Consider the following 19,344-nt stretch of genomic DNA (forward strand, 5'->3'; position numbering starts at 1 on the left):
TCATCCTCATCCTCATCCTCATCCTCGTGCTCATCCTCATCCTCACCTCCTCCTCATCCTATCCTCATCCTCATTCTCATCCTCCTCCTCGTCCTCTTCCAGATTCTCATTCTCATCCTATCCTCATCCTATCCTTACTCTAATCCTCATCCTCATCCTATCCTCATCCTCATTCGCTTCCTCAACCACATCCACATCCTCATCCTCATCCTCATCCTCATCATATCCTCAGCCTCATCCACCTTCACATCCTATACTCATTCTCATTCTCGTCCACATCCTATCCTCATCGTCATCCTCTTCGGCCTTCTCATCCTCATCATATCCTCATCTTCAACCGCATCCTCATTCTCGTCGTCATCCACATCCTATCCTCATCCTTATTCTCGTATTCATCCGCATCTTCATCCTATCCTCATCCTCACCGTCTTCGTCATCCTATCCCAATCCGCATCCTCATCCTCATCGTCTTCCTCATCCTATCCTCACCCTCATCCTATCCTCACCCTCATCCTCATCTTCATCCTATCCTCATCCTCATCCTCATCCTCATCCTCATCCTCATCCTCATCCTCATCCTCATCCTCATCCGCATACTCATCCTATCATCCCCGTCCTCGTCCACATCCTATCCTCATCCTCAATCTCGTCCTCATCCTGTCCTCCTCCTCTTCCTCATCCTATTCCTCATCCTCATCCTCTTCTTCCTCTGTATCCTCATCCTATCCTATCCTCATCATCGTGCTCATCCACATCCTATCCTCATCCTCATTCTCGTCCTCATCCTCATTCTCATCGATATCCTATCCGCATCCCCATCCTCATCCACATCCTATCCTCGTCCTCATTCTCGTCCTCATCCTATTCTCATCCTCATCCTCATTCTCGTCCTCATCCTCATTCTCATCGATATCCTATCCGCATCCCCATCCTCATCCACATCCTATCCTCGTCCTCATTCTCGTCCTCATCCTATTCTCATCCTCATCCTCATTCTCGTCCTCATCCTCATTCTCATCGATATCCTATCCGCATCCCCATCCTCATCCACATCCTATCCTCGTCCTCATTCTCGTCCTCATCCTATTCTCATCCTCATCCTCATTCTCGTCCTCATCCTATCCTCATCCTATCTTCATCCTATTCTCATGCCCATCCTCATCCAATCCTCATCCTCATTCTCGTCCACATCCTATCCTCATCCTCCTCCTCATCCACATCCTATCCTCATCCTCATCCTCATTCTATCCTCATCCTCATCCAAATCCTATCATCTTCCTCGTCCTCATCCAAATCCTATCATCTTCCTCATCCTCATCCAATCCTCATCCTCATCGTCTTCCTCATCATATCCTTATCCTATCCTCATCCTCATCTTCATCCTATCCTTATCCTCATCTTCATCCTATCTTCACATCCTCATCCTCATCCTCATCCTCATCCTATCCTCATCCTTATCCTCATCCTATCCTCTTCCTCGTCCTCATCCACATCCTAACCTCATCCTCATGCTCGTCCTCATCCTATCCTCATCCCCATCCTCATCCTCATCGTCGTCGTATCTTCATTCTCATCCTCATGCTCTTCCTCATCCTATCGTCATCCTCATCCTCATCCTCATCCTCATCCTCATCCTCATTCTCATCCTCATCCTCATCCTCATCCTCGTTCTCATCCTCATCCTCCTCCTCTTCCATATTCTCATCCTAATTCTTATCCTCTCCTCGTCATTATCTTATCCTCCTCCTCTTCCTCATCCTCATCCTATCCTCATCCTCATCCTCATCCTCTTCCTCATCCACATCCTCATCTTATCCTCATCCTCATCCTATCCTCATCCTTTCTTATCCTCATCCTCATACTCATCCACATCTTAACCTCATCTTCATTCTCGTCCACATCCTATCCTCATCCTCATCCTATCCTCATCCTCATCATCATCCTCATCCTCTTCCTCATCCTCGTCCTCTTCCTCATCCTCATCCACTTTCTCATCCTCATCCTCATCCTATCATCATCCTCATTCTCGTCCTCATCCTATCCTCATGCCCATCCTCATCCAATCCTCATCCTCATTGTCGTCCACATCCTATCCTCATGCTCTTCCTCATCCACATCCTCATCCAATCCTCATCCTCATCCTCATCCTATCCTATCCTATCCTCATGCTTGTCCTCATCTACAGCCTCTTCCATAGTAATGGATGATGTACTATTTTTCCTTCATTAGGTTTTGTCCTATATGATTTTTCTAGTAAGATTTAAATTTTGGATGTTCTTCATTAGGGTTCGAGTCGCGGAAGGCCCCTTTGCGAGAAATAAAATACTGCATGAGTATTTAAACTGGTGACTGACACACTCAGTATATTAATGGGTGTGGGAGGTCACACGCCAGAACTGAGGTCTACATCTAGTAGTGTAAGATTTTGCTATCTCCACAGAACAACCAAATAGTCAATGATTTGATTATTGTGAGCAATATTTGTTGGGATAGACAATCATATTTTTCGAAAGAAATTAATTTGTTACGGAGAAAAAAAAGATGAGAGAATTCCTAAACTTATTCATTATTACTTTGTGTTTACACTCTTGCTTTTGTCCTTCTGTGGCGAAGTTTGTTGTTGTCATTATCATCAATTGTCCAATATGTCCCTTAGCTATCATGGCCTAAGAACAATGTCACTTTGTGCATCTTCATTTGCTATAAAAGGGTAAGTGTGTCTTAATGAGATGGTTCTCCTTCTCATTAAGAGGAAGTTACACAAACATCAAGGTCAATTGTCGTGGTACAACAGGCTGAAAAATGAAGTGGATCTAAAATAGCAATTTGAAACAAAGATTGTGTTGGACTATAATGTAATTGGGGAGTCTCCAACGATCAGAGAGTTTTATTGTTACTGAGATATGATAAGAGTTGAGAAGCACATGTGAGACACCACGTCTCACATGATACACGATTCTCTTTGGTACGGGTATGTAGTATGCGATACGTTATAGGTATATTTAGATAATATATTCAATATATTGTTTATACTTATATTATTATGGTTGACTATTAATCAATAATATATTTAAAATATTTTATTTTATTTTTTTTGATTTAATTCTATATTTAATTTGAATCATTTATAATATTTAATAATTTAGTTATTTTCATGTAAGTATATTTTTTGTTAATGAAAATTAAATGATTGAGACAATTTAAATTTTTAGAAAAAAATAATTCAATATATTTTAAAGAAATACTTTTATTTGAATTAGGTCCATTAAAGTATTTTGGATTATCTAAGTAAGCTCAACACCCCACCCGATACTAATAAAACCTAATTTCATTCAAACCCTAGCATCTACCTTCTCTTTGCCTCTATCTTCTTCTTCTTTCTTTTTCTTACTTTATGGCGGCTCCTCATTTATCTTCTTCTCTTTCTCTATTTTTTTGTTATGGTTTTTCATTCGTATTCGGCTGGTCACGGTTTGAAGCTCAAGGGTGAAAAATTACATCTTTAATGGTGGTTCGCTTGAAACTGGGTATCAATACACGACTCCGAGCGTTTTGGTTCACCAAAGTATTCGTGGTTCTTCGGCCAAACCAGAGAATCTGGTCTCTATGACCAAAACCTTACGGCATTAGTTCCATGAGTTTTTTTCTACTTATAAACTCTTTTACGCTCCCCTCGTATCCAATGTGAGATTTCATAATTAAATAAGTCCAACAATCTCTCCATCAAGTTTGGATAGCACACACTTAAGTCCACCATGTCTCTTAGCCAAACCATTGACTCTGATACCATTTGTTGGACCAGATTATGATCGGGGAACCTCCAACTACTGGGGAGTTTCATTATCACCGATGTATGAAGAGAAAAATAGAGAGCTACAAATGAGGCACCATGTATTGAACCAAAACTTTAAAGTATTAGTTCAATGATTTTCTAGATTTGAAATAGAAAATGAGGTTTTGAAGAAATGTATTTTGGTTTTTAATTTTTAGATATGGAAGGGTGATTAGAAGGGAAAGAAGCAGCATGGTTCTTCCATTTTGGTTGTTTGATATTATTTGATTATGAAAGGTGGTTTTTTTTAGTGAAATTTTATTGACAATTTCCTCTAGTAATATATGGATGCATGTACACTTTAAGATTTTTTCTTTTCCCTTTCACTTTTCAAAACAAAATTTTAACTATTCTCCAAAGTTTTTTGTTGGGTTACACCTGTTTCACTAAGAATTTCGGTTTAAAATCACACATGAAGAGTTTTTAGGCATTGAGAAAGAACACACAAGGCAAGTGAAAGAATGAGAATGAAACTATGAGACTAAGGAAGAAGATGCGTAAAACAATGCAATAACAAACATATTTTAAAAAACTTTGTCAGAGAAGAACTAATACTCGCTCTCTTTTAAAAATATGTGATTGTTAATTCCAACAAATTAACCCTTTACCTTTAAAATAAAGACTAATATGAGAAGATAAACAATGTGACAAATCAAAATGAAATAAAAAGTTAAAACTTAAAAGAATCAAATTAAAAAATTAAAATAAGTTAAAGGGAACAAAAAAATATAAACAAAGATTTAATATATATACACGATAATGTAAGTGTTTTTTACGCTATCAGTGAATCAGATTTATTGATGCCATCCAATAGCAGCTGTGGTGAAAGGGCAATTTCGTCCATCCAGTAAATAACACACTATATTTTCTCCGCTCCACGTGATTTTTATTTCTCTTTCACAGTTTCAGTGTTTCTTCTCCCTCTAAAACCAAGATCTAGGGTTTTATTTTCAATTTCAATTTTCAATTCGATTGAAGCCCTAAATCTACGCGTTCTGTAAGGTCAGTTCTTCTCTCTCTATCTTTCTTAAACCTAATTCAGTTACTCTTAATCTTCGATTCGCCAAATTTAACTGTGAAAAAACCCTAACCCTAAAACGACGGCGTTTCATATAGGATGGGTGAATTGAAGGATACTGAAGCTTACGAGGAAGAGCTCATCGACTACGAAGAGGAGGATGAAAAAGCCCTTGATTCTTCTAAGCTCACTGCTGAATCTGGCAAAAAGTTAGCAACTTTTTCCCTCTTTTATCTTATCCACTTTTTTAATTTTTAATTTTTTTCAGTGAAATTTCTTGTTATTATTCGAATTTTGGTTTTTTTCACTTCCTGAGTCACTGTAAGGAGCATGCCTGAAAAAACTTTGTTTTTTTAATTTGTCTATGAACAAATTTATTATTTGGTGTTCGTTTATTAGCATGTATTCACAATTGAATACTGTATTATTGGTGCTGTTGTTTATGATTAAAATCGTGAGTTGTTTAGTCATACAAAAGTGATTTTGGCCGAAACGCTTTTTCGAGAAAATAAGCTTCTCTAAAAAAGCCCCTTTTGCACCTTATACTTTTTACAAAAGCTCAAAGAAACAGATGAGCAAGTTTTAGAAGTGATTTTTTATTTATCAAAAAAATCATTGTTGTGGTTGTTAAAAACCTTAAAAGAAATGAGACCTCCAACTCTTAGAGAGCAAAGGCATTTCCTATGTACTGTGTATATATGGTATAAGGATAAGGATGATAATATGATTTCATAGTTTTTATAATTTATGGAACATGGTATAATTCCATTTATAATTTGTAAGTTACTGTATCTGTAAACTGATACATGTAGTACTGCTTCATAGTTATAACTGCTGTCTCAGTTGTCATGTGGAATTTTGTGAGAAATAGTGTTTGATTTGCTGAGTATTGAAAAGGGTTTTGCATACCATATATGTTTATATGTTCATTAATGCTTGATGTAAGGTTCTTTTGATGTATCAACATATTCTTTTATAACTAAAAAAATATTTTGATTTGGTTCTCAAGTTAAGCTTTGAGGTGACCAAGTCCTCATTTGGTGTATATATTTTCTTCATGATGCAGGGGTTATGTTGGGATCCATAGTTCGGGATTTAGAGACTTCCTGTTGAAACCTGAGCTTCTTCGAGCCATTGTGGATTCGGGATTCGAGCATCCATCTGAAGGCAAGTTTTTATCTATGCTATCATTGTATGACTCAATATAGATATACCATAGAAACAACTATATTCTATAAACTTGGCATGCTTTAGGCTAAGATTAATCGGTTTTTTATTTCTTTCTAGTATACTACATTATTGCCTATCGGATCCAGATCTGGTGGCTTCATCAATGTTGACTTTGGTGACTATATTAAATCCGTGTTGTTGGATGAAATTTTAGATTATGTTTTACTGTAATCAAAATCTGAACAATTGCCAGATTCGGTGACGTCATTGGATTGAAATCCCTGCTTATTTGTGCTCTTCAAGTCACGCCAATGCTATTGCTCATGATGTTTTGTACTTTTCAGTTCTCTTTCTGAAGATATTTTAAAATATGTTGCGAGTTCAATAGACTAATTTTTCACTAGTTTCTTAAGGTATCATATTTTCTATGCTTGGCGTGACCTATTTTGACCATAGTATGCTGTAGTCCTTTTATCTCTCTAAATCCTACTAAAGTTTAATCATACTGAATATAAACTTAACTGTTGAAAAAGTGCGTTGAGTCTCCTTTATCCCAGTTTCCATTTCATTACGAAGATGCTTGTCTAATATTTTCCTTTTTTGAACTTGTTTATCAGGTAATAACTACTACATATTTTGAATACATCACGAAAATTGGTTGGTAAACCTTTCCTATTAAAAAGGATCTGGCAGATCATGTATACTTACTGAGGATTCGTCCACTACAATTTTGTTTGATTCTTCATTAGTGCAACACGAATGTATCCCTCAAGCGATTCTAGGAATGGATGTCATTTGCCAAGCAAAATCTGGGATGGGAAAGACTGCTGTTTTTGTTCTCTCATCACTTCAGCAAATTGATCCTGTTGCTGGTCAAGTTGCAGCTCTTGTTCTGTGCCACACAAGAGAACTAGCTTATCAGGTATGTGTGCTTTGATTTGACATGAGTCAGTGAGGTGGAAACATCTGAACTGTTTTGCTGGAATCATGCATTTGCTTATCTTTTCACTCAATATATGAAGGAATTAATTGTGTTTCAAACTCCCACTAACTTCCGAACATAGTATCCAAGTGCGTTCATAACAAATGTTTCATTTATCTTTTGAACTTGTCCAGATTTGCCACGAATTTGAGAGATTCAGCACATATCTTCCTGATATAAAAGTTGCTGTTTTTTATGGTGGTGTCAACATCAAGGTTCACAAAGAGTTGCTCAAGAATGAATGTCCTCACATTGTTGTTGGAACTCCTGGGAGGATTCTTGCTCTGGCTAGAGATAAGGACCTTGGTTTGAAGAATGTGAGGCATTTTATACTTGATGAGTGTGACAAGATGCTCGAATCACTTGGTTTATCTCTTCCTCCTCTTCTCTAAATTTTCATGTGTTTATGCACGTGTAGTGATGAATTTACCTGTTTTTTTAATTCATAACTTATCTGCTGTCTGACCTCTGCAGACATGAGAAGAGATGTGCAAGAGATTTTTAAATTAACTCCTCATGATAAGCAAGTTATGATGTTTTCAGCTACACTCAGCAAAGAGATCCGACCTGTCTGCAAGAAATTTATGCAAGATGTAATGTTCTATTGATGTGGTATTTTTTGGCTGGATATGGATGATGTTTTGATTCATTTTCTTATTGCTCATGTTGCTGTAATTGTACTTGCATCACATTGTTGCCCTTTTTTGTTGAGTGACATCAAAATCATCACTGATTTTTGTCTGGTTATATAAATATATATACGATAAATTTGAAAATTTGGCCATTTCTTAATGTTTACTGGGAACACCATGTTTTATTAAACAATAATTGAAATCTTAAAATTATCAAGTATTAATTATGAGTCATAATAATATTGTTCACAGAATGCAGGGTTGGTTAATGTGTTGTCTTGATTTAGATAACATTCATTAGCAAATCATTTGTAAATCAAAGTATTCTGTTTTCTAATGATGCCTTATCTATCATTTTATTGATTATCTTTTCTTTCAGCCGATGGAAATTTATGTAGATGATGAAGCCAAATTGACTCTCCATGGTCTCGTGCAGGTGTTTTGTTGTCTTCTTTTTTCTTCTTCTTTAAACTCTCTTGTTCATAATTGCTTTTTTTTACTTCCCCTGGCTTACCTGCTTATTTCTGGTCATTTGTCAACTTTTTCAGCACTACATTAAATTACAAGAGTCAGAGAAGAATCGTAAGTTAAATGATCTTCTTGATGCTCTGGACTTTAACCAAGTGGTTATCTTTGTCAAAAGTGTCAGCAGAGCAGCTGAGTTGAACAAGTTGCTTGTGGAATGTAACTTCCCATCAATCTGCATACATTCTGGAATGTCACAGGAAGAAAGGTATTTATTGCTTCTATCAAAGCTAATGGCAACATCAATTTTATTATAACATTTTTTTGGTGGTTGTCTTATTGTTCAAGGGTTGTGGGGGTTGTTTATCATTTTTTTGGCATTAGTAACATGGTGTTAAGAGGGTGAGCTTGGCGTGATTGTAAGGTTGCTTAACAGCCTCCCTGCTTGTGGGGGTAAGCCTGCGTACATATACCCTCCACAGACTCTACTAAGTGTAAGCTTTGTGCATTGGGCTGTCCTCTTTATTAGTAACATGGTGTTTCAACTTACCACCTGAGTGTTCAGTCCTTGGGTCTGCTACGAACCCAGAAACAGAACTGACAAATTTAGAAATAAAAAAAATGAATTTTACAAAGTCAATTAGTTAATTATTTTTTGAGATTTTGAATTTATTTTTAGATATTAATATTTAATTCAATTCGATTATTTATTCTATTTTTAGTAATATTATTGAATATTTAGAAATTAGAATATATAATATTGATTAGTATTATACTATGCTATAATCCAGAAATTGGACTGACAAATTTAGAAATAAAATAATGAAATTTCCAAAGGTCTAACCCTTTGCCAACTGATCCTCTGCTCTTTTATACAAAACTCAGTTCTGAATGATTTCCCTCATCCATTTCTGAACTATTTAATATTGGTGTAGCCCTCCTGAGCAAACAAATGTAGGGTAACCAATTTAGCATGGTTTTCTCGGTCGATGTTATTTGCATCATATAATTTATTAATTACACCATTTTTTTGTTGGTAAAAGGTGATTCCAAAAATACATCAGAAAGAAGAATCATGAGAAGAGTGCTATTATTAGAAAAAATGGAAGAGCACTACTATCGAAGATTATTTGAATTGGTTTTGAGAATTGTATTTCTGGAAGGCATGAGATACTATGAACTCCATGTCTCCATTGTTTGAGAAGAGTGAAGGGAAAGGGGATTAGGTTACTCAAGTAGGAGTTAGGAAATGAGAGAAGAGATGTTGAGGATCGAGAATGATAGTATATTTGGAAAATCAAATTAAAGGAAAGAAAGGAATGGTGTAGTTAACAACATAACATAGTAAAAAAATGATAGTATATTTGGAAAAGCAAATTAAAGAAAACGAAATCAATGGTGTATTTAACAAAATAACAGTAAAAAACATTCACCTGCTTTCTGTCATACAGCTGACCGACCCAATATGATCATTATTATGTATACAGCCCACAGAACGGCCAGATTTGCATTAGATTTTATTCATTCCATTGTATTAAGATATCATTAAATCAGTTGAAGATTTTTGCAGGGATGTGGACTTTTATATAGTATTAGCCAAAAATTGTTTCCTGAGAAGATGACATTTGTGTCTTTCAGATTGAAACGGTACAAGGGCTTCAAAGAAGGGAAGCAAAGAATTCTTGTAGCAACAGATTTAGTAGGAAGGGGGATTGACATAGAACGTGTTAATATAGTAATCAACTATGACATGCCTGATTCTGCTGATACCTATCTCCACAGGGTAATTGCTCGATCCGTGTCATTAGTTTATTATTATTATTTTATTAACCTCAGCACTAGAGGTTAAGTTAAAAAGGTAATTTTGTATCGAGAAATAACATATTTACTATATCGAAAAGCAGTGGACTTGGTTTCCTAACAAACTTGTCATTTTTTAATTTGCTTATTCTTAGCCCATAGGTTTGATGTTAACAAAACCATTACTATTATATTACTTTTCTTTTAAAATATGGGTACTGTCATGTGTACATGCTTGTATTTGACTTTGGTTCCTCTATCTATAACTGCTTTATTTACATTTGATTCAATAGGTGGGAAGAGCTGGTAGATTTGGCACCAAGGGGCTTGCAATTACTTTTGTTTCTTCTGCCTCTGACTCTGAAGTTCTCAATCAGGTTAGCACTTTCAATGGTGACTTGGGAACTTCTCTGAAGCTCTAAATTGAGGGAAGAATAGAGGGAGTTTTCCTTCATACAGTGCTTTTATTAACAAAATAAGAACACTCTGATTTCAGGTGCAATCAAGGTTTGAGGTTGATATAAAGGAGCTTCCTGAGCAAATTGACACTTCCACATATAGTAAGATCACCTTCCTTAGTCTTCTTATTAGTTTATGACTTGAACCATTTGTGTCTATAGTATCGGGTGAGCTTCGGCACAAAAATAAGGTATGAGTTCCGATCCTAGAAATAGTCTCTTTGCTCTCGAGGGTAAGTTGCATAAATTTATCATCCCCAGACCTTAATAAGTGGGAACTTCGTGTACTAGGCTGACCTTTGTCGAGTTGATTAATACCTTGCATATGGGGGTGTTTTATGTATTCATAATTCATAAATGCAAATCTATTTTATTCTCTGCAGTGCCAAACTGAGGATCAATTAGGAAGCTGGATGCGATCTGAATATGGATTAGTTGGCATTGCTGCATGGATGTTTTGAGAAAGAATATTTAATATGGATATATCATTTTCCTTCTTTAAATTCTCTTTTTTGTTTCTGCATTTTCTATTTAGATACAGAAATTTAACATAGTCTCTGCATAAGTGCATAGCTTATGAATGTACTATTATTAAATCATTAGCTTCTTCAACGTTTTCATTAATCACTGCTCTCCAAGTTGCTATAATTCATGTTCTTTTAAATTTTGAATTCGATAGATTAATTAGTTATGATGAATTAAAATGGTATGCATTATTAAATCAAGAGAGTAAAATATTTCCTTGTATTAAAAGAAAGTTATTTTTTTATTATTAAAATTATGATATATGTCCTATTTTTTTTGTTTTTAGAAATATTTTTGTAAGAGTGAAATATATTTATGTTATGGTTTCAGTGATTGAATCAGATCACTTATTTACTAATATAAATAATTATTTTATAACAAGAAACTTATATCTCCACCTTATCAAAGTTATTCATTGAGAATTAATCCTCTCAACCATTCAAGGCATTAAATGTTTAGATTAATATCCCCTTCATATCATGTTTTTAATGGTTAAGATTATTCTTAGTGTAAGAAATTATTAAATGTTTTAAAATTTAGATTCAGTTGGATTAACGTAATCTCAATATGATAGTGTATGAGTTTTGGCAGTCCATGCTCAAACATAAAATGATTTGGTTTAAAACATGGAAATATATTGAATCACTCAATATATACGTTAATTCAGAGGAGCATAATAGAGATACCATACCTAATAGGAGTTATGAATAATGATATAGTTGAAAAATAAAGTAGCAACAATGAGTTTGATTATTGTGAATGAGACTTATTAGTCATATTCCTGTAATTGATTAGTTTCAGGAATAACCTTAGTATTACAAATAAAAGTATAAATATATATTGAGTTTTTAAAATATCAAAAAAATTGTAAAAATGAAAATGTTAAAACATGAAAAGATATTGAATATAAAAGCATAATTTGATGAGTATAATATTTATACAGTATCGTTGCAAATATTTATATACACTCTGTATGTCACAATAATTTATTTGTATTATTACTTTTTTGAAAAGTCACTAATAATTAATTATTAATAATGAATGATACCTTGTATAAAATAATATATATATTTTGCTCTTTAATTTAATATTATAGGAGCACAATAGAGATAGCACACCTTTTCCTTTTACGGTTTGTATTTCTTACTCGATCAAAATCATTAATTTAGTTCACTTTCTTGATATTTAAATCAGTATTGTCATAACATACCGTCCTAGGCACTATGATAGTTTGATCATTGACCGAACTTAAAAATAACTTTGATTTATAGTAATTGAATGAGAGTTAGACAATTTTGAACTGAGAAAATTCTGGTTCAGCTGTGTTAAACCCGATTAAATTGGAATAACCTTAGAAGTAAATCAGATTGTATACTTAAAATAGAAAAGAAAGGAACACTACTCTAATATTTTCTTTTTACTCCAGTCCAAAAAATATTAAGAGAAGTTATTTTAATATAATTATTAATTATATAAAATTTTATATTTATTAATAAAAATATTAATTATATATTAAATCACCTATTTCGACCGAATCTCTTAAGGTTTGACGTGTGACTCCAATTTCATAACATTAATTTAAATAATACTAGTAATATTACCCTTATTTAATATTGTATTCTCACTCCCCATTTTTAATCGGGTATTCTTACTCTCCCTTATTCCTTTTAATTGTTTTTCTTGTGGGAAATTGTTCTTTTGTAATTCCCTTTCTAGTATGGATAGTTATTACTAAGAGACACGAAATGCAGTATTTATAATTATTATAATGAGCGTAATTGATAAATAAGAGAAATATTAACATAAATTTAATATTGTAATTATAATTCTTAACCTATTTGTTACAAACTTAAAAGACAAATAAAAATGAATGGAGGAGTAATTGATATTCTTGGAGACAAAAAAAACTTTTAATTGAATTCCACTACATATAGGTTATTGATTATTAATCTATAAGAATTATAGATTTGAAGATTTTAATAACAGAAAATAATAATAACGCTTTACAGAAATGGTAATAAAGCACATTATAAAAAGGACTTTCAAAAATATTTTTTGGTACTACTAAAAGTATTTATAATTATTTTTGGATAAAGAATTAATCCATTTCAAATGATACTTTATACTATTAGATTAACACGTTGTCACTCAATATTTTCTTAGGGTAGAGTTCCTCCACTTTAGTACTACACCAATGTAATTTTAATTAGAGTTTAAAATGTATGTATTGATAGTGTAAAGTTTTTTACATTTTTAGTACATAATTCATTGTTGATTTGTGATACTTTTGTTTAAAAGCCAATGACAATTAACATAGGAATGATAATGATTTACTAAAAATGTAAAAAATACTTACACTATCGATGTATACATATTAAATCTTTTTAATTATCACTCTATGGTAACATATACAAACTAAGGCAATTATTGAAATTGTTAACTATATAAGTTAAAATAATGCATTTTGACTCAAATATATTTAATAATATTTCGAAATTATCAATATTGTTTCTTATTTGGAAAGAAAAGTCCGAATAATTAATGCATAATAATATAAAACAAAATATGAGAAGCTTAGTTTTGGTTGCTAATCCTTATCAATTTTCTAAAATAATGAATAATAAACAAATTATTCATCATTCATTTGTATTAATTTTTCCCTAAAAAGTTAATAATGATAAAACATAAATAATGAATACGCAGTAATAATCAATCATACATTTTTTTTCCTCAAATAATAATGAAGACTAGACATGAGATGAGATTATGATATAAATGCACTATTAGTAAAAAAATTATATATAGTTAATACATCACTTGCAATTCATTTATATTATCCTGAAATGAATGATGTAGTGAAAATATATTAATAAAGAAAAAATGTATATACCAGAAGTGTATAAATGTTATATACTATATCATTTACTATTGTTAATTTTAAAATAAAAAAATTCTAAATGAATAGTAGATGATGAAATATATGTGTATAAATTTTTATCAGTATATAAATTTTACATTCATATAAAAATATATCAAACATTAATCACATTCAAATGTTATAAAAGAGCGCATGGTGAGGAAATAATGAAAATACAATTATTCAATTTCATAGCCAAATAAATAATTCAAAAAGTGAATTAAATTGTTGAAAGTTTACAGAAACCTATTGCATTAGCATCATAGGTAGGTAGCAGAAAAACAAAGAACAGAAGAAGAAGAAGAAGAAATGGGTTGGATCAGTGAGAATGTGGAATCCATCAAATCCATTCAGATCCGACAAATCCTCACACAGGGTGTTAGTCTAGGTTCGTAATTTCATCCATTCCCTTTTTCTCTTTCTAACTCTCAAGGTTTTAAATATGTGTATCTAATGTTTTAAATTGTGGTTACAGTCGTGTTTACAGTTACTATGATTGCAGTCGTTGTTGCTGGTACTGCAATTGCGGTCATTAGGATGAGTATTATGGCCGTTGCAGTGTGAAGTATTTTATGAGCAAAAAAATATTTTTGATATCGATTCGATCTGCGGCCCTTTGGGGTCTGATGTGGTTGCATTGCAGCCCATTATGGTTGCATCATTGTGATGCGATTGCGACGGTCACCGCAATCACAATACTACTCACATGATGTGGTCTGCAGTTTAAAACACAGAATTCTAACACCGACATATTAAGGTTTTGGGAGTCATTGAAACCATATATATTACTACCACAATTGTGGCCACATCGGCCACTTATGCACGACAATTGAGGTTTTGGAAGTTTCCGAAACTTCGTTCGCAACTATTATTTAAAATCTTGATCACACTATTCCATCACCCAAAAAATATAGATAATAAAAATGAAGACTTTAAAATTGTCTAAGCCTTATTTAGGAGATATAATGATGTGGGTCACCTCTTATATTTATCAAAAATGTGTTTTTGGGATAAAAATCTTAACTTTTTGCTGTTTGAATTGTTACCATGTTTACAAATTGTAGTTGCAATGAATTTCTTTGAATTTGTGGCTCATGGGTTTATCCGAGTCTTGTGAATTGCGGTGATTTCGTTTGTTCATTGCTCTCTCTTTTTATGTAATGTTGGAAAATGGCTTAGGCTCAAACTCAATGCTGAAGTTTGAAATTTTTTGACATAGTTATTATTTATGAAGAGTTCTCCTCTACATGAGATAAATAGAGGTGATACAAGTTGTATAGATATTGGTACAATTAAAACAACCATTTTGATTTTTGAAGTATAAATGCTACATATGTTGGTGATTTCAAATTGTGATTGATAATTACTCCAAAGAGACCCTATTTATTATGGTATAAGAAAATTTCTTTTGGCCTTTATTCGATATTCAAAAGTGTTTGTTACTTGATTCTACTCTGATGTTCATATTTGTTGTTACTACAAATTTTTTGGTGGTGTGACCTTTTGTGAACCATTTAATACTCTAATGTGGTGGTTGTTCATGTGATTTGGTTTGGGATTATTCTGAATTGTAATTGTTGTTCTGAATGGTGCCTTTGCTTAGTGAATAAATTCTCAACCAATTAGTTGGTTGTATAGACTATAGAGTGGTATTTTGGTGTTGCAGAACTTCCACAAGGCAATACATTAGAAACAACGGTAAGGTTGTTGCTTAGTGTCCATGAGGTTACAAACAGCCTCTCCGCTTGCAGGGGTAAGGCTGCGTACATCTACCCTCCCCAGATCCCACTAAGTGGGAGTCTCGTACACTTGGCAGATGAGACAATGTTCCTTGTCTACAGTTTTGCTTCATATATCTATTCTTAAAATGTCGCTTTTAAGGTTAAATGCATTTGTGATGTTCTCATTTCTTATCTGAATAACTTCCATTTACGTAAGTACTATTTGTTCTGCCTCAGGCATGATTGTGACATCTGCGCTTATTATATGGAAGGCATTGATGTGCATCACTGGAAGCGAATCTCCTGTTGTCGTTGTTCTTTCTGGAAGCATGGAACCAGGATTCAAGAGGGTAAGTCAATCTGATGCATGAATGCTTCAGTAATTTTGCGTGCAATATTTTCTTCAGTGAACAATATTCCCCATGTTTTGTAGTCCTCATTTCAGATTCATGTTAGCAAACTGTCATACAATTTCACATTTTCTTTGTTCAGTTCACAAATATTTTCTTTCATGTAAATTGCAGGGGGACATCTTATTCTTACACATGAGTAAAGATCCAATTCGTGCCGGGGAGATTGTTGTGTTCAATGTGGATGTAAGTTCTCTCTCAGTTATAACCTTAATGTCAGCATATTCTAGCATAATATTATATATATGTCAGTATAATGCATGGTTTTTTTGTTGCATAAAGTAGGTTTTTTCATTGCTGATCTTCTTAATTTACAGTTCTTTTAATTTCTCTATATTTAGTATCACAGCCTCACCTTGGTTTTCTTAAAACCTACTCTTGGCTACAATCTTTGATAAGATAGATAGATGCCAGTTGGATGTAGCTTTCTGTTTCCAAATGGAATATGTGATATTGGAGAGCTCTGTGAATATGATCTTTTACGGGAAATGTTAAATTAGCAGAAATCGAGATAATTTTTTAGTCAATGCTGAGAAACAAGTATTATATGATAATATGATACCTGTGAAATTTGTCCATCTTAATGTATAACATAACCTTAATTCTCTTTTATCTTGTCTATTTATCCATTTAAAAGAGGTTGGTTTAGGCCTTATTCATGCTCATTTTCAAGTATTCATCTTCTCTTATCCCCTTGCAATGTTTTGAGGATGATCCTATTCCGTTTATGTAATCTTTATGGCTTTATTTTTACGCAGTTTTTATATTTGCGATAACTTTTTAGCTGTAGTCTTTATCCAACATGTTTATGTAATTTTTTATGTATGCTTTAGATAAAAGTTAATTTTGTTAGACTAGTGTATTGTCATATTGTGTGTGAGATCTGTTGTATTTGTTAATAATATATTTATTCTCTTTTTCATATTTGGTTCACTACTTTCTGACTGATGTATTTTATCGGTACTTGTTTTTATTAGGGCCGTGAGATTCCTATTGTTCATCGTGTAATTAAGGTAAGCACAATACCCTAGCTGTATTTGGTACATACATTCTATCAGTTGCATTTTGACTGAGTGTCTCTGAGATTATGTGTTTTGGATTGTCCCACGTGATAAAATTAATGGACACACAAAAACTGTGTATGAAACCTGCAACATCTAAATCTTACACAAGGTTGTGTGCACTTGTGTCAATATCTCTCTTTACACGACAAAGTCATACGATACCCTCAAATGAGATTATCTAAATCTGCTTGGATACAGTTTGCTATTTGCCGGACAATCGGTAAAAAATAGCAGTCTCTTTCAACTCCCCCTCTCTCTATGAAGGAATAGGCAATGAACGCAACAACAGCAAGTTGAAACTAAGTCTTAGCCTATTCAATTACTAAGTGATAAAATAATTACACTTGATCGACAATAAAAAACACAGCACGAGCCAACGATCCAGGTGACAGTGTGTGCTACAGATTTCCCTACTGAAGAGTCTTAATTGTTTATTTTTTCGTAGGTACATGAACGGCAGGATACTGGGGATGTTGAAATTCTCACCAAAGGTAATGACTTATCCATGACTAGATTATGTTAATCCTGAATACAGGTTCTCCATTATACGAAACCTAACTTTCGTTGCATCTTTGAAATTCATTCTTTTCTCCGATACTTCGTTTCGTAATTTTTGTTGTTTTGGTTGTCAGTTCAGTTTGTGTTAACGCTTCTTTCATGTGTGTTGTTGTTGTCTCTCACAGGTGATAATAACTATGGGGATGACAGGCTACTGTATGCTCATGGTCAGCTTTGGCTTCAAAGGCACCACATTATGGGTCGAGCTGTCGGGTATAGCATTTCTATTAGTTAAACGTGTTCTGCTCAGATTTCTAATTGGCTATTATTTGCAAATCGAAGTAACTATGTTACATTTATGGCCTATATGTTTAGGATTCTCGAAAAAGTGATTCTCAAAATATATTTGGTAGAAACATTTTTATGCATGAAAGCTGAATTTAAAGCTTTTTTGTTTCCTTCTAGATAAACATTTTTAGTCAAGGAAGGTAAGCCTTTGCATAACGCTAAGGTTGTTGCCTTGTGATCTAGACGTCACTGAGTTTAAATCCGTTGTACATCCTCTCAGCTTGCATGGGTAAAGTCGCGTACATCTATCCTCCCCAAATTCCACTAAGTGGGAGTCTGAGAGTCTCATGCATTGAGCCAATGTTTTAAAGCATATAAATTTCTTCGAAGAAAAAGCCTAGTCAATTAGGCCCTTAGTGTATGCGGTTTTGGCTTTGAGCATGTTGTACAGGATACTATGACAAGGGTTAATCCTAGTTTAGCTTATGGTGATAGCTTCTATTAAGTGTTAAGGTTTTCTAAAAATACGAAGCATCTTTTGATTAAAAGATACAACAACCAAACCTTAATTCCACTATTGAGGTCAACTACGTGGATCGAACGATGCCATATCGTAAATTATGGTCATTAACAAATCATTTATCTTGAAATAGTAACAACATTTTTGCTATTATATTTGATTGTTGTATTTGTCAATGGCAGGTTCTTACCATATGTTGGCTGGGTTACAATTATCATGACTGAAAAACCTATCATCAAGGTTTGTTTTGCTATGCCATTTCCATAGCTTTATTACATGTTTTACTGTGGAATAATAACATTTTACATTCCTTGCAGTACATTCTCATTGGTGCTTTGGGGTTGCTGGTGATTACTTCCAAAGATTAAATCATAAAATCCAAATCAAGCTCTCTATAACTTCCAGGATTAGAAGAATTTGCCATCCTTTTTTTGTAGTTGCCATATTGTACCATCTTTAATGTTAAGAATTAATCCATAGGAGTTAGAGTTTTCATATAATTTTTAACCTCTTTCTATGTCTTGATGGGTTTGCTATATCATATCATGTTTTGAACTTCCCTTTGCATGATCATGGTATTATAGGTTAGAAAAATTAATGTTATAAAACATGTGATTAGTCAGAAAAATATTTAGTTATTAAACTTTGAACTTAAATTTTTTTTTCCAACTAATCACAATAAATGGCGTATAGAGTGACACACTTTGTGGGTCCCTTCACAATTTTGTTTTAGAGCTTGGAGGTGTATAAGAGTTACTTGTCTGGACCATTATGTGCATGTGTGGGGGAGGTATAGGGATGGGTTTTGCTTAGCCCAAATTCGACATGATTTTATGTCGGCTTATGTTTGCTTGGACTTGAACCCGACATGCACATGGTCCATTAATGTTCGAGATGGAATCGAGTCAACCTAACATTTGATATCATGTTTTTTTGGCTTCAAAAGAGAAATGAATAGTTGTGTTAACAAAAGATACCTCACTTTATGAATAAACAACTTATAATCTGCCATTATAGTGAAAAAGTGCTTATAAATTGTAAAAT

At 33.5% G+C, this 19,344-nt stretch overlaps 2 protein-coding genes across 2 annotated transcripts; both read left to right on the forward strand.

Annotated features, from left to right (window-relative positions):
• On the forward strand, positions 4,696–11,031 carry LOC109357261 (DEAD-box ATP-dependent RNA helicase 56-like). Its single transcript, XM_019601089.1, has 12 exons — positions 4,696–4,834; positions 4,949–5,059; positions 5,917–6,017; positions 6,770–6,942; positions 7,137–7,368; positions 7,477–7,595; positions 8,014–8,070; positions 8,183–8,367; positions 9,738–9,882; positions 10,193–10,276; positions 10,396–10,459; positions 10,741–11,031. The coding sequence occupies exons 2-12, from the start codon at positions 4,950–4,952 to the stop codon at positions 10,749–10,751; spliced, it is 1,281 nt and encodes a 426-aa protein (XP_019456634.1). The 5' UTR covers positions 4,696–4,834; position 4,949; the 3' UTR covers positions 10,752–11,031.
• LOC109357278 (signal peptidase complex catalytic subunit SEC11C-like) lies at positions 14,014–18,670 on the forward strand. Its single transcript, XM_019601115.1, has 8 exons — positions 14,014–14,187; positions 15,758–15,870; positions 16,045–16,116; positions 16,908–16,943; positions 17,440–17,485; positions 17,678–17,765; positions 18,483–18,540; positions 18,618–18,670. Exons 1-8 carry the CDS (start codon positions 14,109–14,111, stop codon positions 18,666–18,668), a joined length of 543 nt encoding a protein of 180 aa, XP_019456660.1. The 5' UTR covers positions 14,014–14,108; the 3' UTR covers positions 18,669–18,670.

The sequence above is a fragment of the Lupinus angustifolius genome, chromosome LG09 (assembly GCF_001865875.1).
Source record: "Lupinus angustifolius cultivar Tanjil chromosome LG09, LupAngTanjil_v1.0, whole genome shotgun sequence".
Lineage (NCBI taxonomy): Eukaryota > Viridiplantae > Streptophyta > Magnoliopsida > Fabales > Fabaceae > Lupinus > Lupinus angustifolius.

Excerpts from the sequence above, each read along its gene's own strand:
- LOC109357261 (XM_019601089.1), top strand. The coding sequence starts at position 4,950 with ATGGGTGAATTGAAGGATACTGAAGCTTACGAGGAAGAGCTCATCGAC. Across the intron at positions 6,943-7,136 it reads CAAGAGAACTAGCTTATCAG|ATTTGCCACGAATTTGAGAG; the intron begins GTATGTGTGCTT and ends GAACTTGTCCAG. Across the intron at positions 7,369-7,476 it reads CAAGATGCTCGAATCACTTG|ACATGAGAAGAGATGTGCAA; the intron begins GTTTATCTCTTC and ends TGACCTCTGCAG.
- LOC109357278 (XM_019601115.1), top strand. The coding sequence starts at position 14,109 with ATGGGTTGGATCAGTGAGAATGTGGAATCCATCAAATCCATTCAGATC. Across the intron at positions 14,188-15,757 it reads CACACAGGGTGTTAGTCTAG|GCATGATTGTGACATCTGCG; the intron begins GTTCGTAATTTC and ends GTTCTGCCTCAG. Across the intron at positions 16,944-17,439 it reads TTGTTCATCGTGTAATTAAG|GTACATGAACGGCAGGATAC; the intron begins GTAAGCACAATA and ends ATTTTTTCGTAG.